We start from the raw sequence: 24322 nt of genomic DNA on the forward strand, positions 1-24322 counted from the left end.
ATAGTGTTAGTATTAAGTATTCTATTTATGTATTAGTTAAGCTAGGTGTAAGGTGCGTATAGATTTTAATAAAACTTTAATCAATAAGCAACCACCAGAGTGTGCAGACTCGTTAACTGGCGCCCGAATAAAAAAAGAGATTAATTAGTAACAGTATAAACTGTCAATCACAGTACAAACAGCGAAGTCACCTTTAGCTGTCTCTTTTCTGGGAATACAGCATCCCGCCCAAGAGCTATCACCGAGCGAGTCGTTGATTTGCGTTGCTGTAGCGCGACAAGGTGCGCTAATTTCTTTTTGGAAGATCAATACCTGAAAGTCGACTCTCTCAGTATCCTGGAAATCCAACTGTTCCATTGTACGTGTAAGTATCGTAAAAACCAGGAGAAATGGAATCTAAAATGGAAGAAATGAAGCTTTTTCTAGAAATGGGCAAAGTCCCAGATATTTTGAAAATGAATGAATGTTGGCCGGAATATGATGGTAACCCTAAAGGCCTTAATGCTTGCCTTGATGATGTCGAAGGTATTTTTCACTTTTACGCACCTTTCGCCAATTGTCCCACTCAGATGGGAATAATAATGTGAATTGTCGCGAAATCGTTGGTGAAGCGTCTGATATTCTCAACGCAAACCACGTAGGGTTTGACTGGGAGAGTAGGAAAGAGACTTTAAAAAAACACTTTTGCGACGAACGTAATTTTAAGACTCTTGATTATGATCTAACAGTAATTAGACTAAAATACGGAGAAAGTATTGAGCAATATTACAATAGAGCTAATGAACTTCTATCGTAAATAATAACTTACATAAAAAATAGTGAAAAATATGTAGAATTAGGAAATGGTTTTGTGGATTATTTTAAGGAAAAAGCTGTAGATAATTTTATTAGAAGATTGAATACTGAATTAGGTCTTTTAGCTAAAACTGCAGCACCCGATAGCTTAAACAAGGCATACCAACTTTGTTTAAAATTTCAAAAGTTGCAAAAGGGAACACAAAATCATGGGAACACACCAGGAATTTCTTCTTCACTACTGTCCTTTAAGAAATCTGGCCCGCTCCACCACAATTTATTTTGCAAAAGACCTCGTGAACCTCGTTCACCTCGTGAAATTATATCTGCTGGATTCTCCTTTGTGGATGTATAGCGCCATACATATCCCCGGGTTAAAGTTTGTATTTCACGAACTCGGTTTGCAACATACATTTGCAATTGTTCGGGTGAACGGCGTATCCAGCATTCTACAATCTGTGAATCAGACCATTAACATACACGGTTAAGTTGACAATCTATTGCGTTCACTACCTTATCTGTGAGTCTAGCTAAAAGAAGCGCTGCAAGTAATTCTGCACGCGGGGTAGTAATCGCTTTTTCTTTCCCGACTTGCTTGGAAGGATACGCGATTTGCTGCATATAAGCTTAACTGTTACACACCCGGTTTCAGTAATGCAACGACTATACATGCATGCACCATATGCGTCATCAGAGGCGTTTGAAAATCCGTGAAACTCCACAATTTTAGCTTCTGACGTGAAAATCCACCTGGATATTTGTAACTAATTGAGGCACCCAAGTTCACCTTTGAAAAGATTCCATTTTTCACTAATCCTTTCTGGCACTGTGTCGTCCCAACCCCCCTGTAGTTCACTGACCTCTCTCAAGATTATTTTTGTACATGTGATGACTGGACCGACCAGTCCCTCCAAGTCGCATAGTTTGGCTATCTCACTCACTAGCTTCCGCCGAGTATTCGCTTCTTCTTCACTTGGACACACCGTGAACGAATACCAATCATGAATAGGATTCCAAATTACGCCAAGCGTTTTTACTGTTACTGCAATGGTCTTGTCACTCACGTCTAATTCGCAACCTCGATCCTTTTCTGGAATGTTTTTTAACACTTCACTGTTGTTTGAACACCACTTATGCGCACCAAAGCAAGCCCTTTCTAAAATCTTCTGGATGTCTGCTTGCAATTTACAGGATTCGTTCAAATCATTTGCACCCGCTATGATATCATCGACGTAAGTATTATGTTGAAGAACATGTGCTGCTTGTGGAAATTCATCTTTAAGATCCATCGCGGTTTGCATTAACGCCACAGTTGCAAGGAATGGTGAAGATGTCAAACCATACGTCACCGTTTGCAACTCATACACGTTGATTGGATCTTCTGATGAAGAACGCCATACAATCCTCTGAAATTGTGTGTCTGATGATGCAACTCGAATTTGGCGGTACATTTTTGGAATATCAGCAGTGATGGCATATCTATAGCTCCTGGAGTCTAACAATATTGAAAATAATTCACGTTGTACCGTTGGACCCTTTCTTAAAATAGTGTTGAGGGCTATACCATTCGATGTAGGAGCTGATCCGTCAAAAACTACTCTTAGTTTGGTGGTTGTGCTTGATGGTTTCACGACACAATGATGTGGTATATAATAAGATTCCTTTCCACTATCTTCTTCTGACTGCGTAATTTTTTTCATATGACCTAATTGAAGGTATTCGCGCATGAATGTGGAATATAGATCTTGCAGTTCAGGTTGGTTAGCTAGGCGTCTCTCTAATGCATTTAGCCGCTTCGTGGCCATCTCTTTCGAATCGCCTAACCTTTCTCGATTGGGCTTGAATGGAAGACGTACCGAAAATCTATCATCGTTGTCTCGCCAACGAGTACTATAAAAATGAGCAATAGTATCATCGTCGTCTCTTGGAGGAACATCTGAATCACATGCTTCTATCTTGTAAAATTGTGATAGCACATCGGCTAGCGTATCTTCATTTGTTTGACAGAATGTCTGTGCAATGACTTGGACACCAGTACTGATAATTCCTCCTGCTGTCCATCCCAGCGTTGTTTTGGTTAGAATTGGAAGATTGTCTCCCATCTTCAACTGGTTTGGTTCTATAAGGTGCCAAAACCATTCCGAACCAATCAATAAATGTACCTTTCTTCTTATGTTGAACGTCGGATCCGCTAACTCGATATTCTCTGGAATGTGCCAATTGGCGACATCAAATGAGGTTTGTGGTAAATCTGTCGAAATCTTTGGAGTGATCAGTACGCTGACATCGAACTTATAATTCCCAATGCATGATGCTATTGTCACGTTCATCGCCTGATTCATTTTAACCTGCGTTCCGTTGAAACCACTCACAACAAAAGCGACATTTTTTCTTTCTTGACTCATGAGATCAGCTAACCGTGTAGTCATGAAATCCATCTGTGATCCAGAATCTAAGAGCGCTCTCCATAGATACGAGTTACCGTTTTTGTCGCATATCTTAACTATTGCAGTCGATAATAGCACTTGATTCATAGCGATATCAGCTGATCTGGAAGCATGCAGTGTCGCTTTCTCTTGAACATTTCCACTAGTGTAGTTGGATTCGTTGCGGGGTTTCATTTCTATATGAGTTCGGTGTTGTGTCTCAGCTGTCGGTGTTAGTATTGCGTCAGTAACAGATTTGTGCAAAAGTGAATGGTGTCTTTTCCGACATGACCGGCAATTGTATATCGATTTACAGTCGGACAAACGATGTCTTTTGAGTAAACAATTGAAGCACAGTCCTAACGATTTTACCATCTTAATCCGTTCTGTTACGTTCATTGATCCAAACTTAACACAATTAGAAACGGTGTGTGCTTCCTGACAAATATCGCATCGTCTGGCTACACTGTTGTTCACGTTAGTAACAAGAGCTACACCTTTAGATCTCGGTGATTCTTTCTCTAGTCGGGATTTCGTAGAGTTCCTCTTTGCCATTAACAAAGCTGAACTTTGATCGTTAGTGAATTTCAACAATTTTGCTAGCGTTAATTCATTCTCCTTGCACTCAACTCGCTTTTGGCACCACAGTTGTTTCCCAAGTAGAAATATCGAGCAGATTTTTGGCTTTTTTCAATGGACTTTGCGGATCGGCAGCTTATCCGGAGGTCGGATGGCACGCACACAAGAGAAACCATGGCGACACGAACACATTTACACCTACTTGAAAGCCGGCCTTAGCGTAGGCGAAAAAAGAGGTTATGTGCCAGATCATATATGTATGTATATCTAGCACTTGCATACATCGCCTCGTTTCCATTGGTCTTCGCTCGTGTCTCCAACTTTTGTTCTGCTGTGAGAGGAGTAACGCTCAACCGTGAGAGTCATTAGAACATTTCGGAGAGAATTAATTCGAGACTGTGTTATTTTGCTACGAATCAGAATGGAAGAGAAGTTTATTGAAGGTTTGTATATGAAAAGTTTTGTACTTACTCAGATTTAGGTGCAATCCTTCGTTGTAACTGGCCTGTTGGTTTTAAGGACCGCAATTTTCCTGGTGCATGTGCGTTTCGTTGAAGACGCAATAAAATGTAGCTGATTTTTTGTGTTGTAGGGTCGATGGATGGAAACTTTGCAAATACCGAATCGGATGCTTCAAGCCTGCAATTCCCAACCCCTACCCCACCAGTTCGATCCACTTCCTTGTCCCTTTCAAGTATTCCTCCCTTGCAATCCGTATCCGTTTTGCCCTTAGTTCCCGAAAGAACGACGTCGTATCCCAATCTGTCCTTGACGTTGCCACCTTCCACAGTACCAGTTCGATCCACTTCCTTGCCCCTTTCAAAGATAGCCCCGTTACAATCCGTGGCCTATCTACCTACAGTTCCCGAGCGAAGGACATCGTTGCAATTACCATCCGTAACACCAATTACCATCGATTATATCTTCCCAATCCGGTAAACGTGATTCCAGCCACAAATGCTACGCAGTTGGACCGCATGGAGAAACAGCTAGGGATCATGTCTAAAGTAGTGTGCAACACATCACAAGAAATGAACCTAATTTTAAGAAACACTTATAGCAAACCAGAGTTGCAACAAAATCAAAATTTTGAAAAGATTTACACCCAAGAAATGCTAGATGAATTCGAAGCAATGTAAATATTTTAGCCTTAATTAAAATTATTGGTGGAAATAATTTCCTCAACAAAACGGTTACTGACGCAGGTGTAAAAGAATTTTTACTTAAAAAATTGTACCATGGAGAAGATAGGTGTTCAGCAACAGGATTGCGTACCTATAAAAAAAGAAAGAGGAATAGAGTAGTGTCGGATAGGATAAGATAGTATAAAATGAACTAATGAAATAGTATTTAGTATTATGAATTCGAACTTTTAGGATAAGTTGATTTTGAAATTCAAAGTAGGATAAGTTGATTTTTGAACTCCTTTTTCTTTTTTCTTTTCTTTCTTTTCTTTTATTATTAGCATAAAGTTACTGTGATATAAAGTTGATGTTCCTCTTGAATTATAAACATTTAAAATTATATTGAACTGCTTGCTAAACGAAAAACCATGAACTATCTATTAATTAACTACCTATTCTGCAAATGTATGTAATAAAGGACTAAAATTAAACGAATTTCCCTTATCTAAACTTGTAGCTACTAGTTTACATTTAACGCTTTCTATCGTTAATAATGTAAATATTGTTAATAATAAATCTATCGTTGATAATGTTTCCGAAATATTTGAACTCTTAGCTGTATAATTATAAATGATTTCTGAACAGGAGTGGTATGTTGGATATTTTACAGTCACTAAATGCCCTTCAATAAAAAATTTCCCTGATGATTCAATTGCCTTACTATACTTCACTATCTCATTCCCCTGAGTTAAAAACCAACTATTTCTATTTCCTTTTCTTAAAATAAAGTTTGGTTTTACCTGTAAAATAACCTCCACTTTCTTAATTTTTAATGACAGATATTGTACTGGTTCCTTTGTATTTTCAACCGCTGTTTCTAAATCCCTAAGCTCTGTTAGTCTACATAATATCTGGTTTAATTCTCTATGGCCTGTTTTAACTAATCTCTTTATATATTGAAGTTTATGTTCAAATGGATAGGATGATATTAAAGGGAGAGCCCCGAACCTTTGTACGTCTATGTATGTGAGTATGTGAAGTAGATTATGAATGTTGCTTGTTAAATAATTTCTGATATAAACTGTGCTGAATTCCGAAACAAATTGTTGTACTAACTGTCCTGCATATTCCCAATATTGTTCAAATCCTTTTGACGATAGTATGTTGGCTGCTAAGAAAAAAAGGTTAAAATGTTCATACGCCCTATCCGAGATTCTGTTTTTCAATAAAAGAATGCTGCTATGGTGTAAAAATGCCGCCAATTCGGACCCTTTCCAATATTTTATATAATTTAATGCTCTCTGCTTACGGTGTATTTCTGATGGGTACTCTATATCAACAAATAATTTTGAAATTTCCTTCAATTCACGAAGAGGGGCCAATGAACCTAAAATGTAACCTTTCAACAAAGTTCTAGTTAAACCTAAATGCAATATGTGTGAATTATCTGCTACGATTATGTCCTTAACTATGTCGAATTCATTTATATCTAATAATGGTGTGTGTCGCAGCTGATGTTCAATGTATTCTCCTCTTCTGAATTCCTCATCCGTCCGATCCTCCGCTGTTTTTTCAAATAGTGTTTTCTTTGCGCTACTTAAAAAACAATAGGGTTCGGACACAAAGGAAATCGACACTTGCTTCTTCTGTGGTCAAAATCGGAGTAACTTTATTAATTTTAATTTACATACAAGTAACTTACTGGGAATTGGATGGGGAAGGGGAAGGTATCGACGATTCTTGCTGACTATTGCTGATTCGGCAATTGGATGTTTTGCAACTGGTGAGTAGGTCAGTCGATCAACACGGTTTGCTGATCGACGCTGTTTGCTGATCTGAGCAATATATCGGTGCAGTGGCTGGTGGCGGTTGACAACACTGGAAAATGCTGTGTTGACAACGGTGGTTGTTAACTCGCTCTCATCAAAGGTGCCAACTATTTTGCATTTCATACATCCATGCCTGGCATTATATGACTTTACTCCTAAAAGACAAATGGCAATTAAATGTTTTGATCATATTCACTCGCAATTTTCTTACGTTTTATAAACGCACGAGCTGGTGTATCAGCTATAAAAGCCCTTAACCGGATGTCTACCACAGTTTCGTTTATTAGTATACCTGAAATTAATTGATTTAAACTTAAAATGTTACAAATATTAATAAAACAAATTAACATAAACACTTGCCTTGCACAAGTATGTGGTTTATTTCTGTTACTAAAGACCGTAAGAAACTTTCGACGTTATTCGGTTTTGACAAACCGAAAAATTTTCCCAACACCATGATCGGTATTTCAGGCATGTTGCTCACTTGCATCAACATGGGTCAGAACTCTTTCGCTGAGCTATGATGTAGAGGAAGGCCATCTGCCGACAGTATCCTTTTCCACTCGTACCGGCGTTTTAGAGCAGCGTCTTGGAGATCCTAGGAAGAGAAATATTTGTAGTTTCACGAATCAAAACCAATAAATCACTCAATGCAGTGTGCGTAATTTTGTTAGATAATGCCCAAATCAAGTGGGGGTGTTAGATAATGCAGGTATAGCTTCTGGCTATCTTGTAACGATCCATTTCGATGAATCGCACAGTCAAAAAGATCATGAAATGATGCCCACTTAAGTATATCTTCGTCAAACGTCGGAGGTTCAAGGTTCAATCGAGGCAGCTTTAGGTCTATCCGTGGAATACTCCCACTTGGCAAAAATCGCATGAGAGGGGGGAAATTTCTTCATTCTCGCTACCCCTGACCCTCACTTTCGAGCGATCGTGCGACAAACTCACACTCCACCACCCTACCTCACTCACACACGCTCCCATATTCCATGTAAACCCTCACCGCAACCTGCGTCACCAACCCACCCCACACCTGAACGGTCCCATACTCGAAGTGTTAGACAATTTTGGTTCCACACTTTGAAGCCTGTCGAGGAGTGTGGCACTATATTGTTTTTCGCTGTCTCCTTTCTTTCACTGCAAAATTGTTTTTGCCCTGTCTTTGGCGTATTCATATGAAGTTTTTTTCTTAAACTCTTTTTGAGTGTTAAAATGCGTACCTTTCAAGACGGCGAGTACTCAGCACTCTCTCCGATGTGGTTTGTCCTGGCATCCTGCGGTTTAACTCCGGCTTCACCCTTTCCGCTTCACGGCCAAACTCTTTCCATCAGCTGATCAGCGAGATCGGCTCGATGGGATTCACTATGCACAAAACACATGGATTAGAATTAATTCACTAATCACAATCCCTAGTTTTCACATTACTTACCGGAGCAAAGAATCACTTCACAAAACACGATAACGCTTGCGCACACACCTCCGCCTCCAGCAAAGGCCAAACTCATATGAATAAGCCAAAGACAGGGCAAAAGCAATTTTGCAGTGAAAGAAAGGAGACAGCGAAAAACAATATAGTGCCACACTCCTCGACAGGCTTCGAAGTGTGGAACCAAAATTTGTCTAACACTTCGGCTATGGGACCGTTCAGGTGTGGGGTGGGTTGGTGACGCAGGTTGCGGTGAGGGTTTACATAGAATATAGGAGCGTGTGTGAGTGAGGTAGGGTGGTGGAGTGAGAGTTTGTCGTACGATCGCTGGAAAGTGAGGGTCAGGGGTAGCGAGAATGAAGAAATTTCCCCCCTCTCATGCGATTTCTGCCAAGTGGGTATCAACTACCAACATACCCTTCTCATACACGATCAGCACAATCACCGGTATTGTAAGTGATCCCAATTGAGTGGTTAACTTGCAGTGCTAGTTGTTGCGATTTTTAAGCGAACAACGGTGTAAAGTATGTTACACTACATACACTACTGTTTTCCTGTACTTGTAGTACTTGTTAATGGACTCGAATTCTGAAACAGAGCTTATGTCAAGCATTAATTTGCGCTACATGCTATTAAAGAAAAAGCGAAAGCCAATCAACGACATCTGGAAATACCGCATGGAAAATGGACAATACTACGTTTTATTTCCGAAGCTTTTACAGCAAGATACCAAATTTTTCGAATATATGAGGATGTCGAAAGAAACGTTTTACTTCATATTAAGAAAGATAGAACCAGTAATCTCGAAGTTGCCCAGACACCGACCATATATATGTCCAGAAGAACGTTTGATGATTACTCTCAGGTATGTTACATTTAAATTTGCAATTATCTTTACAATTATTGTTAAAAAAAGGAAAATCGTTACCGGTTCAATTTTAGTTCAACAATTCATATTTAATTACTTCAATATCACAAAATTCATGAAAAAAATTCATGGAAAATTAATACTAATTAAATTCATAACACTTAAACTTAACTAAACTAAAACTAACTATTTACTAACTTAAGTGCTATTATTTTTAAATTTATTTTTTTCCCTTATGATCCTATGGGCATAAACGAGGATTTCCTCCCGAGCATCCATTTGGTCCTCTTCTGGCAGGCAATCCAGAAGAGGAACCAAACTGACCATCACATGAAAATTGCTGCTTTTTTCTTTTTTTTCTTTAAATATCTCGTTTCTCTGTTTTTCAATTTCAATCAGGTCCTCCAAGGAAGGCCCATCTTGGCGCCTTTTTTTGTTGGAGGCTCCTTTGATATGGTGGCTTGCGATGGCATGATTTCATTGCCATCGTAATCGTCAAGGAACTCAATTTCCGTAGCGTTATCTATGTAGCAAAACATAAAAGGATGTTGTTAGTTACCAGAAAGTGTAAATTTTAAACATATGAATTCATACCTTCCACTGCTTCTAAATTTCCCATTCTGGGTCGGGATATAAGGGTATCCTTAAGAAAACTCATGTTTTCAAAATATTTCCATCGGAAATGCTTATACCCCGACCCAGACGGCTGGTTTAGTTCCGCAATTTTGCGAGCAAAAGTGTCTCGCAAATTTCTCCACTTTTGTTTGACAACGATTCCTGTAATATAATATAAATTTATAATTACATCGCATGTTTCACATTTTCATGCAACCATTTTTAGTAGTGTAGTTGATTTGTAATGCTATTAGTGATCTAAAAAACTTATTTTTTGTTTTCCCTTTTTTAGATTTCTTTCTACTGGAATAACCTTCAAATCATTGTCCTTCTCATTTTATATGGCTCATAACACAGTTGGAAAAATAGTTTACGAGACATGTGAAGCGATTTGGAAGATGCTAAACGAAGAGTTTATCCCTATTCCCACGACGGCTTTATTTGAGGGAGTAGAGAAGGAATTTCTTGAAAAATGGAAATTTCCTAATTGCATTGGTGCTATCGATGGCAAACACGTTAGGATAAAATCGCCGCCAAAATCTGGTACGCTGTACTACAATTACAAAAAATATTTCTCCTTACATTTACAAGCAGTAGCATATGCCAAATGTAAATTCATAGCCATAGATATTGGTGAATACGGCAGTCGAAGTGATAGTGGCGTATTTAATTCATCAAAATTATTTCAACTGATACAATCAAATAGTCTTAATGTCCCTGCTGCTAAACCACTACCCGATACTTCGCAAAATATGCCCGACGGGTTTATAGGTGATCAGGGATATCCACTTAAAACATTTTTATTATCCCGATAATGAATCCCGATCCCCCTATCCCGATAATGAAGACCCAGCCAAACTTCATTTCAATGAGTTGTTAAGCATTGCAAGACGCTGTGTTGAATGCGCTTTTGGTATATTAGCAGCTAAATGGCGTTGTTTAAAAACCGAACTCCAGGTAGCTCCGGACCATGCAACTTTAATAGTTCAAACAGCGTGTTTATTGCACAATATATAATTATAGTTGGTATAATTACACTATGTAACCTTAGTGTAATGGTATACCGAACTAGAAACCTTGTTCATCTGACAGTAATGTAAAGGTCAGGTTGAACAGAGAGCAAGGCTCGTCCTATTTGATCTCTTCACCTCCAGAACGCATGGAATAAAGACGTGTTTTATATAAAGGGAGACATATTATTGGCGCAGCCGGTAGTCGTTGAATAGAAAAAAACAGTGCTAGTGAGTGATAAAAATCTCACACAGTTTGCCGCAGTTTGCAGTTACTACCAGATAGGACTGCATATTCATCTCCATACGATATTAAAAGTGCGGACGATTTGTGGCAACGTCGTTTACAGCTCAGCGACAGGACCATCCTCTCCCTCTCTCTTTATTCAGCAGCGGATTGAGGTTAGGCACCACACGTGGTTTCACACACGTACACACAGGTAAGCAAATTTAGTTGTTTAATCTTTTGTGTGTCACAGAGTGACAAAGAAAAAAAAAAACGTTTGCAACTGTGTAACGTGTAATTTTTTTTTATTCGTATTCGTAAATTAAGTTACTCTAGAGGTGCTTAATTTTGACAAAATACCCAGAGAAACGTGGTTATCCCCGATTTTTTTTCATGTGGAGAAATACTGCTGTAGACGATTTTGCATCAGATTCAGATACTTTATCTCATGAATTGGACAGCCTCTCTCACATACGAATAAAAGTAGATATCCCAATTGGCAATTTACAGATTGAAGAGACCAGTAACATGGAACAAATACAATCACAACTCGAACAGCTAACGGTGCTTGTTCAAAATCTTGCTCTAACACAAGAGCAGCAATCGCAACAGATTGTATCATTAGCTTTGAACAAAAATTGTTCAAGCAATGATACCGCCACTGCCGTTGACACTAGCTTGTCGATAAGTGCTTTCTATAAAATACCGGACACGATAAAAGCAGTACCGATATTTGAAGGGAATAAAAAACATTTATTCTCATGGATAAAAACAGCTGAAAATGCTCTTAATATTTTTAAAGATAACGTGCATCCTACTATCTTCAGAATGTATGAGGAAGCTGTTATTAATAAAGTGCAAGGCCGTGCAAGAGACAACATTTGTCTCGAGGGAACCCCATATGAATTCAATGAGGTGAAAGAAATTTTAATAAATGGATTGAGTGACAAATTCGATTTATCAATTCATATGAGTCAGCTATGGCAAAATAAAATGAGTAACACTACTAGTATCAGAAGTTATTACCTGCAAACAAAGGAACTAATTCAGAAAATTAAAATGCTGGCCAAACAAAACGAAAAATACAAAAACAGTTGGACTGCTATTAACAGTTTTATAGATGAAACAAGTTTGGCGACATTCATTGCTGGCCTTTCTCATCCATATTTTGGCTATGTGCAGGCAGCACGTGTAGAAGATTTGGAAGAAGCATATTCATTTTTATGCAAATTCAAAGCTAATGAATCCACAGCACTTAACATGCAGCCAAAAAAAATACTAGCCACAAACACAAAACCCTCACCACAAGAACGTTTTCCACCCAGCTCTAATATGGTACGCAGAGAAGTAAATCAACCTTCAAAATCGGGTTATTTTAAACAAAATACTCATGCAGTATCTAATAATGGTTCTATTCCTATGGAAACTGAGACCACTAGAATTAAACTTACACTAAATCTCTTCTTGGTTTTAACAACCTTACAGGTCACGCCGGCCATTTCTGGCTTACTAGACTTATTTTACCACGTAGCCGGATAGTCAGTCCTTGCTACGGGGGGACGGTCCGGATGGGATTTGAACCCGGTCCGGCCGTGTGGACTGGCGCCGTTTATCACATGCACCATCGGGCCGCCCCTTACACTAAATAAGAAAGGTTTAAATTCGAACGACACATTTGAATCAAATGGAACTCGTATGTCCGATCATGACGAAGATGATGTTTTGGTAAATTTTTGGGAAGCTGTAAAGACAAAACCACCAATTTAAACTTTCTTCCGTACATAACAGGATCATACCCGGATACTTCACATAAATTTAAATTACTTATAGATACCGGTGTAAAAAAAATATTCTAAGAAAAGGGATTCTTTCTTCAATACAACCAACTAACACTGTTATAAGAAATATTATTGGAAATCATAACGTAACACATAAAGGAATTGTTAATTTACTTGGAACAAATCTACCAGAACAAGTGTATAATAAAATTTTCATGATTACTTTGATGGAATCATTGGCTCTGAATATTTGGCTAAATGTAGAGCTATGATTGATTACGAAAAAACTGTTATTTACTTTGGAGACGTAATTATTCTATTTGAGAAATATTTTCCAACTCCAAAATGTTTTCACCATGTATATAGGGTAGCAAATAACACTTGTTTCCTTTCTGAAGTCCAGGCAGCAACAGTTTTTGTATTTTATTTGTCACAACTTATATACTAAATTATTGGTCACCGAGTGACACTCACACTCCTACACGGCCTTTCCTGACTGTTCTTCCACCTGGAAGAAAGACTTACACACATTCTAATCACCATAATTATTCCATGGTTTCACGCAATCCGTGGCTGTTGTCGTTACTTGTGGACCTTCTAATTCCTGGTTTAATTTCTTTACTTCTATTCGATCATTCAGAAGTAGCTTTGAAATTCTATAAGGTCCATAAAATTTAGCCTTCACTTTACGTCCTACCCCAAATTGGGTCACTGGTACACCCACCAAATCTCCTATTTGATATTTACGTACCGGTTTACGACGCAAATTGTAAGATCGAATATTTTCTTGCTGAATCCTTTCGATTCCTTGGCCAGCTAACTTTCTTAATTCAGCCCGATCATTTACAAATCCATTTTGTAATTCCTCTTCCAAAATGTTGTGTATAACAATATCTGCTTTAGTTTTCATTTTTACTCCTGTTAAAAGTTCAAACGGCGTCATTCGTATGGAACGCTGCCAACTATTAGATTTTAGATTTGAAAATATCCAGATTGTCTAGGTGGCAATTAGTGCAAACAATGGTACAACAATTTTGTACCAACAAAAAGATGGATAGTCGAATATTTACCAGAGTTGCAAAAAAGGTCGTAGTTATCGAAGTAGTTGTTCGAAACCGTCAAGCGAGGATGCGTTCCTCCGCTTCTCAAGTTCGAAAATAATACCTGCGTTTTGATACTTCTTCTTCTTGTAGCAGGGATGTATCCTTCTACGATGGGAGAACCCCAGATTTTCCCTTCATATTCAAAGGCGTACCGCTTCATGTTTTTGGCTTACGACTGGGTCTTCTGACCTTTTAATGTCATCTGCCTCGTGTTGATTGTTGGTTTTTTTTATTGTTGATTTCATTGTGTCTGTTTATAGCCTATGTTTCATTGCTATCGTATCTTATAATTATTGTCATTTTTTATAGTTTAGTTCAGTTTAAAACAGTTTCACTTCAGTTCAGTTTAGTTTAGTTCAGTTTAGTTCAAAATCAGTTTAAAATTTGATTTCTGTTTCTTTTATGAATTTTATAATGTCTTTTATAACCCTTCCTTCCTTGTCTTTCCATTTCTCTCGAAATTTTTCGAAGGATATGTTATACTTTTCACGCTGCGTTCTATATCTTTGGCAAAAGAATACGTTATGTATTCCCGTTTCGGGAATATTACATATTTCGCAGTTTCCGTCTTCTGATATCTTCATTACACTTAACCAATGTTTCGACAGGTCATGTCCCGCTAATAGTCTGTTTGTTGTCTTTATTTCATGTGCGGAGAGGTTTGTGTTGTAGTGCCATGGTTTTTTCTCAAAGTCTTTTTGAAAAACCTCGAACTTTTTCCCTTTTTTTCACTCGTAGCTCGTTACCAGTCTTTGTTGGTCTTATCCATGTTTTCTAGTAACAGGTTATGTGCATCTTTCAAACAAAGTTTGTTGTGGTGGACTTTAGTTTCGTGGATTCCTTTTTACGCCAATTCGTCTGCTTTTTCGTTTCCTTGTATGTTAAGATGTCCTGGAATCCATCGTAATTCAGCGCCTGCTTTTTCACACCCTTTTAGGATGTTATACACTGTTTCCTCCATGTACGTTTCAGTTTGTGCGTTTTTTAAAATCCAACAGCCGGCTTGACTGTCGGGTTAGGATTATTGGGTGGCTTATTTTTTCTTCCAGTACTATTGCGATGGCTTTTTCTATTGTCGCCAGTTCTATTGATGTTATTGGTGTTGTATTTTTTGTTCTAAATTTGTGAGCCCAGTATCTGTTTTTGTTTTTATAGCAGGTGATACATATATGCCTATACCACATCCTTCGTTGGTTTTGCTCCCATCAGTGTAGACTAGGGAGTTAGTTTTCCTAAGTTCGCGTATTTCTTGTTCACAAAATCGTTTTAGAATTATTTTTCCTGCGGCTGTTTGTTTGAAATAGAAACCCCTGTTTCTATTTCGCGTCTAATTTTTACCTCTTTTATGATGTCGTTTATGATTTTTATGTTGTTCATTTCTTGAATAATTGGTAGGTTCTGTGCGTACAGCTTTTCCATGTACGATTTTTTGTTTGAAGGTGCCCTGTCCGCGGTATTTTTAGCTATTTGATCTTTATGAATTTTAGAGAATGTCATGGTTTTTATAAGATCTTTGCTTGCCAGGTATTCTGATCTTACGTGTTGCGGTGGTTCTGCAACTAAGGCTAGTAGTGTGTTGGTCGGGGTAGTCTTAGTGCATCCAGTTACCTTTCTTAGGGATTAATTTATAATAACGACCATGGACTTTGTAATTGATTTGTTCGCGTTTAGGGTGTATAGGGAGCCGATTTCTAATACACTTCTCACAATGGCTCTGTGTACATTCACTGTATTTTTTTAGCTAAGGTTGTTCTTCGCGTTACAAATGCGTCTTACTACATGGAGGCGCTTTCTGGCCATTTCTTTCAGCACTTCGACATGTTTCCGGAAGGATAATTTCTCGTCAATCCATGTGCCTAGGTATTTATATGTATTGACTTTTTCTATCTCTTGATTTCTAATATGCACTTGGATGTTGTGGTTCTTTTTATCGAAGACCATCATTTATGATTAATCGATATTACAGGGAAACACACATGATAAGCTGCGGAGAGCCCACTTTTGGAAATCGCGCAAGCGAATATGAAAGTAGGGAAGGTTGATACGGAAACACCCAATATGTTAGCAAATCGCCCAATATAGATTGGAAATCGCGTGCAATTGATATAAAATGTCAGATTGGCGAGGCGGTTTGAATGCTGGGTATATACTTGTCGGTTCGAGAGTTGAAAAATGTAAACAAATATTTTTAAATTAATTTTTAATTAAATTACGTAGTTTGTGGTACGTTGGCGGTGGCCGGCGTACCTTTCCGAGATCGTTCTTTAAGCGTGCGCATGCTGACATTAAATCCAACTTCGCGCGCCACGCCATAAAATTGTGTGGCGTACATTTTTCGATCCTCGATGGTCGTCGGTGCGTTACGCCGCTCCGGTATTATGTAGCTTCACCATCTTCAAGGGGTAGTTGAAGCCTTTTATTTCCCTCGCTAGGGTGGTAGTGGAAACTCGCACACCGTGTTCCTGCAACAATTTTTGTGCGAGTGATTTTAGCGTCACCGTACAATCGTCGTTGATCCAGCATTGAATATCGCTTATGGCTTGCTGCGATAATATTTTCTGCCCGTTGCCACCACGTTTCTTGGCTTCGACCTGAAATGCTGTTTGGCATTTTTTGACAATACCGTAAACTGTCGCTAGTTTTATATTCAGTATTTGGATAATGGCAGCACGAGTTGCTCCATTTTCATACGCCGTTACCTCGCGCTCTCTATCTTCGTTGCTCGTAGTCTTTCGACGTCGAAGTGCCTGCACTGCCCCGTTTGCACTTTGAGCTAGTTCAGAGCTTTGGCTAGAGCTCATGTTTGCGTATATAAATGCCGATATAATTGCCGATTTTAGTTAAGTTAGTTTGTCTCAGTCCTTTGCTCGATTGTAACCTACTTTACTCTAACACGGTACGTTCTTGAAGCAAAAATTCATCGGCAAAGAAATTACTCCTTTCGTACTCAAGCGCCTGCAAGACATGAAAAGGCACGGAAATTTTAAACTTTTACACTATTTTAAATGAACTATTGAACTATTTTAAACGTATACATACCTTCAGGGGCATGATTGTATACACCAAAAACTAACGTACGTTATGCTATTTTGTAAATATCCACAAAGCACACAAAATTTGCCAAAGATTAATCCGTAAAACTGTAGACGCTTCGCTTGTAGACCAATATGAAATATTTTCTATATCCCAACGAATTTTAGCCTTCTCAACAGAACAGTTTTGAACACGGGTGTATATAGGCACTGGTTTAAATCTCCAATTTGAATTTTAGCATGTTTTTGAAATACAGTTTACAGTTATAGTTCGCAATTTCAGTTTGAGCGAGATAATATTATAATTATATTATTAAACAATAATTTTGATACGATTTTCGAATGCACCAACTACTTAATTTAACTAAAAATTATTTTAAAAATATTTGTTTACATTTTTCAACTCTCGAACCGACAAGTATATACCCAGCATTCAATCCGCCTCGCCAATCTGACATTTTATATCAATTGCACGCGATTTCCTATCTATATTGGGCGATTTGCTAACATATTGGGTGTTTCCGTATCAACCTTCCCTACTTTCATATTCGCTTGCCCGATTTCCAAAAGTGGGCTCTCCGCAGCTTATCATGTGTGTTTCCCTGTAAAAGGCTTCAACTACCCCTTGAAGATGGTGAAGCTAATACCGGAGCAGCGTAACGCACCGACGACCATCGAGGATCGGAAAATGTACGCCACACAATTTTATGGCGTGGCGCGCGAAGTTGGATTTAATGTCAGCATGCGCACGCTTAAAGAACGATCTCGGAAAGGTACGCCGGCCATCGCCACCGTACCACAAACTACTTAATTTAACTAAAAATTATTTTAAAAATATTTGTTTACATTTTTCAACTCTCGAACCGACAAGTATATACCCAGCATTCAATCCGCCTCGCCAATCTGACATTTTATATCAATTGCACGCGATTTCCTATCTATATTGGGCGATTTGCTAACATATTGGGTGTTTCCGTATCAACCTTCCCTACTTTCATATTCGCTTGCGCGATTTCCAAAAGTGGGCTCTCCGCAGCTTATCATGTGTGTTTCCCTGTAATAGGTAGTTAGAGTTTTTCAATTTCTTCGATAAATATTTTGACATGTGCTTGCATTGCCCTTTGCAGAACTTGACTCGTTTTTCCTTCATGTAATATCACAAAGTCGTCTGCATATTGTATTACCCTACCTGCGGTGTTTTTAAATCTTTGGTGTATGCTTTTCGTGTATATATTGAACAGGGTGTGTGATAGTACGTCACCTTGCGGAAGGCCGTTAGATACTAGTTTTTTAATTTTTTCCCCTACAGTCAAAATTTCCACTGTTCTGTTGTTGAGGAAATTTCCAACCCATCTTATGATTTCCAGGGGTGTCTGGTTCTCTTCTAATATGTGTATGAGCGTGTCCGTACTTACATTATTATACGCGCTGCTTAAATCGATAAAAATTGCACCTGTTAAGATTTTTTTTCTTTCTTTGGCTTTCACTTCATTGACTAGATAGTTTATGCATTGACTAGTTGTGCAGTTTTTTTAAAGCCAAAGGACGTGTCTGGAATAACGTTGTTAATTGCACAGTGTTTGTTAAGTTCTTCTAGAACTGCTGAATTAATCATTTTGGTCGTGGTGGGTATTTTAGCAATCGGTCTGTAGTTTCTTACCTCCTCTTTGTTCGTGTGAGGCTTTGGAATAGCAATGATCTCGATTCTTTTATATTGTTTTTTTAATCGTCCTTCCCTCCACATTTCGTTCGCTTCTTCAATTATTTTTTTTATTGTTTGTTCGTTCATGTTCTTTAGTATCTCATAAGAAATTCCGTCATGTCCTGGTGCCGAGTTTTTCTTTTTCTTCAAGATTCTATGCCATTTCTCTTCATTTACAATCTCGTATGTGGGGACCAGGTTTCTATATGGTCTTTTGTTTCCTCTTTAGTTTTTCTTGAAATTATTTTTCAGGAATTCTTTTGCTGCTTCTTTGTCAGAATGAACGATATTTTCATCTTTTTCTTGCATTTTCCGTCCTTCTAGTCTTCCTACAAACTTCCACAGTTCTGTAGTGTTCATGTTTGCGTCTATTTCTTTAAGTTTTTCTTCGTACTTCTTGATTTTATATTGTCTCTTGCATAGTCTAAATTTTGCTAGGCACTTTTTGAATTGAATTTCATTTGTCAACGTTCTGTTGTTGTTGAAGTTTGTTCTACTTTTGTTTTTCTCCAGCCATGCTTTTTCTGTATCCTTATTCCACCAAATATTTAGCGGCTTGGAAGTTTTGAATGTGTTGATTTTAGTAAGATGCGCAATTTGTTTGTAAATTTGTTTCACCGTCGAGTTACCGTCTGTTTTTAGATGTTTAACTTGAAGGAGCAGATTTTTTTTGTTTACTGTGACCCTTTGTTTTTTTTGAGAGTTTGACTCGATTGTTGTGATGATGGTCTTGTGGTTAGTGGCTCCCATATGGTGATCTAGAACCGATCGGTCACATTTGTCCCATATCTCTTCTGATATAATCGTCAGATCAATTGCCGTGTTTCTTTTTGTGCAATCAGTAGGGACGAAGGTTATCTCCTTCTTGTGTAGGAAGGTTAGATGTGAATTGTCAATCTCATTTATTAGAAACGCACCTTTGCTATCACTGAATGGGTTCCCCCAAGAGGTGTGGTGTGCATTTAAATCACAGGCGATGAAGATTTTTTTGTTGGTGTTTGTAGCCTGTAGTAGTTGGGGAATTTTATCCTTAAATTCTTGTATCTGAGTTCTGGGCGAAGCGTAAATTGATTGTATCTTTATGTTGTGCTGTGTTAGGTCCACTTCTGTTATTTGTATGTTTTCGCAATTAGCTGTACAATGTGTTGTTTTGTACGTAATGTTTTTTTTGTATGTAAATGGCTGTTCCGCCATAACCATCTGATCTGTTATTGCTGATGAGATTGTAATTACTTATTTTGGCTTTGTGTTTGTTATTTTCATCTAACTATGTTTCGCATATGCATGCCACTGTTATATTTTGCGCTATGAGTATCCTTTCTAATTCTTCTTTATTTTTTATAAGGCTTGTGATGTTCGTTTGAAGAATTTTAATCGCTGACGCGTGTGTAAAGCCGGTAAGCGAAAATGGACGTGCCTGCGTTCCATTTGGTTTTTTTTTGAGTGTGGGATTCTAGTTTGTTTGCTCTTTCGCTCTTAAGTCTGGGTATTTAAGTGGATATTCTTTTTTCCAATTTTTTTCGGGGGAGGAGTATTCGGATTCGTCGATCTCCTCTACATATACGGACTTTGATGAGTCCAGTGATTTTATAGATAGCTCGTCGATCTCTGTATCCGATGTTATTATTTCTGTGTCATTTTTGCTTGTTTGTTCGTTAGTGATTTCTGTGCTTTTTGTTGATGCTTTCTGTGTTTCTAGTGCTGGTTTTGTGTGTGTATTTTTTCTGTTGGGTTGATTTTATTTTTTTCTGTGTTATCGTTTTCTGTGTTATGTGTCTTCGCGTTTGGTAAGGATTTAACTCTCTGTGCGTATGTAACGTTCTCTTTTGTGAATTTTTTAGGTAGTTCGGGGCATTGTCTCCTTCTCATCCGCCTAGCTTCACCATATGTTATTCTGTTTTAATTTTAACGATCTCTACTTCGTCCATGTATACTGGACAGTTCTTATCCAGCGTGTGATGTTCATCACCACACGACACGCATTTTACATTTTTACATTGTTCAACGTGATCTGGCTCACTGCAGTTCGCACATGTTTTTGCACCTCTGCACCATTTTTTTGTATGCCCCAGCTTCATACAGTTTATACACCGCATCGGCTTGGGAACGTACAATTCTACTTTCACTGGGTATAGGCCGAAATCTACCATTCGTGGCACTCTTCCGGAGTTAAACGTTACAATCACCGTTCTGGTATTCACGATTTCCACTTTGCCACTTTTGTCTGTAATTTTTCGTTTCATAATTGCCACTTCACTAACCTTCTGGTTTCCTAATCCTTCCAAAATGACTTTCTCGTCCATGAATTCTATATCTGGGCTCCTAATTACCCCTTTACTCGTGTTGAGTGTAGGGTGCTCAATTGTTTTAGTTAGGATTAAGCCATTTTTGTCGAGAATTTTATTTAGGCTTTTTAGTTTTTCCGCCTGTTTCTGGTTCGCCACTTTGATCAGTAATTTGCCATCCTTTAACCGGTTCACCTGTAGCGGTTTACCGCTGATCGCATTCTCTATTAGTTTGGACAATAAAAACGGATTGGCCTTATTTAGGTCCTTGCCCTCTGTAATGGATTCCATTACTAGGAACTTTTCTTCGTCCAAATGTTCACCATTTTGATTTGCGAGGTTACGGTTCCTCTTTCCCATTTTTCTTTTTGGCTCCTCGTGCCACTCCAACAGGCTGTAATAATTTCTAAGGGGGGTTCCCCCCCCGGGTCTTGAACCCCCATTCGTTCCACTTGTACTCTCCTTGTACTCTTTTTTGTTAAAGCCTTTCAAAAAACTATTTGTTTTAATATTTATTCTCTATATGCGAGAAAAAAAAACGCACACTCTATTCAAAGCTCGCACACTGTTAAAAAAAACCGGCCCGTTTACGAAACGGTCACTTTGAAAACGTGTGTTTACTCTTCGGAGTTCACCTGTCGACTGGCGTTTTGATATGCACTTGACCCTACCCAAGTAGAAATATCGAGCAGTTTTTTGGCTTTTTTCAATGGACTTTGCGGATCGGCAGCTTATCCGGAGGTCGGATGGCACGCACACAAGAGAAATCATGGCGACACGAACACATTTACACCTACTTGTCAGCCGGCCTTACCGTAGGCGAAAAAAAGAGGTTATGTGTGATCCTATCTTTCTTGCTTGCTTCTAATTCCTTACAACAGCGCGACTGTTGTAGATATCCGATCTATTTTTAGATTTGCCGTCTGCGAATGAGATAGGAAGAGAACATATAATAATGAGTCGGGCTTGCAAAGCTTGTTTATTGGCTGATAGTTCGAACAGAAGAGAGCGACCGCTTCGATGCGTCGCTCTTACATGACACGCATTGTCATGTACTACGCAACGCGTTTATATTGTGTGGTGGTGTTCTTGATGTTGAGACATAACTCCTCCGGGGGTAAGTGTGAAGACGTCCTCGTCTGATGTGGTGCGGCTATGCAAATACCTTATGATTACATTCATTTTAGTTCATTGTTTTTTTTTTGTTTGTTTTTTTGTTTTTTTTCAAATTACGTTATAATAGTTATGCTTAATACTAGCCCTGCATAATCCCTAACATTTTAAACTTCGCAAACATTATTTGTATTATAAATTTCAGTGATGGCACAATGCGTTTTTTCCTATCTGCGAGTTAGATTCCGAACATGGAGCGTATTTCAATGCCATACCTAATGATCCTAAATAATTTTTCAATTGTACTGATCGCAATGTTGTTTCGTGATCCGTTATTATTCCGTTGGGTACATCATATTGTACAAAATATTGCGATAGCTTTCTTTGTACCTGAATAATGTTCTTATTTTTCATGTGTACCATTGGCAAATGTTTCGTAAATGCATCGATTAAGGACAAGAAGCTTGTATGGTTTATGATGTAAATATCGAGGGGATATTTCGATGTTAAATGGTTTGCGTTCATATTTATGAACATTGCAGATTTCACAGCTTTTAATGAAATGCTTTATCTGTCTTTGCATATTTGGAAAGAAGTAAGCACGTTTAAGTTTACATTCAACCTCAAAAATTCCACGATATGCTCTTTCATGTTCCCTGGATGTGGTAAGATTTTGTTTTTTCGTATCTGCGACTATTGTTTTTGCCATGACAAAATTACTTTTGGTTGAAAAATTATCCTCCAATCCTTGCTTTCTTATAATTGTTCTATGGAAATTTTGGAATGGTTTTGCTTTTACAATAGTTGGGTCTGTGTTTGCAATTTTGTAATTCAACTGATTTCGATAGCAAATTTTTGGCCTGCCTGAAATATGGACGAAATAATCGTTTGAATCGTCAATAAAATGCACTGTTTCGCAGAAATCACTTCTTTCATGATTTGAAGCTGTCAAGGAGACCCTGTTTCTACTAGGAACGTTTTCAGCTACTGTTTCCTTTACATTGACTTCTTGAGGTATTTCACTCATAGCATCGGCTAAAATGTTAATTTTTCCTTGCCTCGCAATTTTTACGTTAGTATTAGGCATTATATTTTCTTTCTGTTCATGGAACGTTCGACTATTAAATGCTTCGCTTTGTTTATTCGGCGAAAGCTGAGCTTTATATGTGGCAAGCTCTTGGCGATCTCCAAAAGCTTCTATAAGCACGTTCTTTACATCAACGAAAAGTAACGGATTACCTGCAAGACATAGCACATCTTTAGCATTTCCGGTAATTTTGTTCAAAATTGATTGAACGTAAATTTTGTACACCTGGCTACTAACGACATTTTCAAAAATCTTCAATCTATCTTCGACTATTTTTATCCACGATTGCAATTGTTTGCGACTGCCATTATAGGCAGGTATTGATTTAATCAGCACAGGGATATGAAAAATATCATCATTTGCATGAGATGATTGAATAGGCATCGTAAACGTTTGGTGGGAACACGTGCTTACAGGGTTCGATAACCTTTGTAGCATAACCTCATACGACTCCTGTCTAGCAGACACTAGTTCGTTTACTCTGCTAATCTGCGATATCAATTGAGATAACACATCATTTGCCGTTTGTGTCTGCGCTTGTGATTCAAGGGACATTGCTCCTAGATCGATATTAAGATTCGCTATGGGAATTTGCGCTAAATCACCTGAGTCAATAGAGTTTACAGTTCCACTGTACTCTTCCTCACTTACGGGATCACGCCTAACAAATAAAATTTCAGAAAGGTTACTCATGAAATTTCAAAGCGAAAACAAAACGCGGACTAGCAAGTAGCACTGTATTGTAGATTTTGCGTCTATCTGGTAGTGCGCACAAATCTGGTTCGAGAAAAAAAATCGCTCAAACGCTCTCTGTTCTGCAATCAGCCTGCAAAAATGTGTTCGTTTGGAATAACAAAAAAATTTTTTTTTGTTCAGATTTTGCGTCTATCTAGTAGTGCGCAAAGATCTATTACCAACGCGAAACACCTTAACTTTCGTCCTTAGGTCAATGACCACACACAAAAGATTCTGTAGAAAGCACGTGGTTACAGGGCGGCGGCACCACAAGTCACCCGAGCTTTGAAGATCGCTCGGAGATGAAATCACGCACTATTTAAAACACACGCGGATTCCGGGTACACTTACACAAAGATTCACTGTTTCACTGAATTTAATGTGAATTAAACTGAAATCTTTTTTTGCACTGTTTTTACCTGTTTTCCACTAGCTATATCCTACCGGCTGCGCCAATAATGAGTCGGGCTTGCAAAGCTTGTTTATTGGCTGATAGTTCGAACAGAAGAGAGCGACCGCTTCGATGCGTCGCTCTTACATGACACGCATTGTCATGTACTACGCAACGCGTTTATATTGTGTG

General features: G+C 38.3%; 1 protein-coding gene across 1 annotated transcript; it reads left to right on the forward strand.

The window, feature by feature from the left end:
- The first annotated feature begins 9158 nt into the window (after window positions 1-9158).
- Window positions 9159-10685, forward strand: LOC125760470 (uncharacterized). The gene is given in 2 exon segments (XM_049420636.1): window positions 9159-10487; window positions 10489-10685. Coding segments are annotated over 2 exon segments (618 nt in total). The 5' UTR covers window positions 9159-10066.
- Window positions 10686-24322: the final 13637 nt, after the last annotated feature.

This window comes from Anopheles funestus, chromosome X, assembly GCF_943734845.2.
Source record: "Anopheles funestus chromosome X, idAnoFuneDA-416_04, whole genome shotgun sequence".
Taxonomy (NCBI): domain Eukaryota; kingdom Metazoa; phylum Arthropoda; class Insecta; order Diptera; family Culicidae; genus Anopheles; species Anopheles funestus.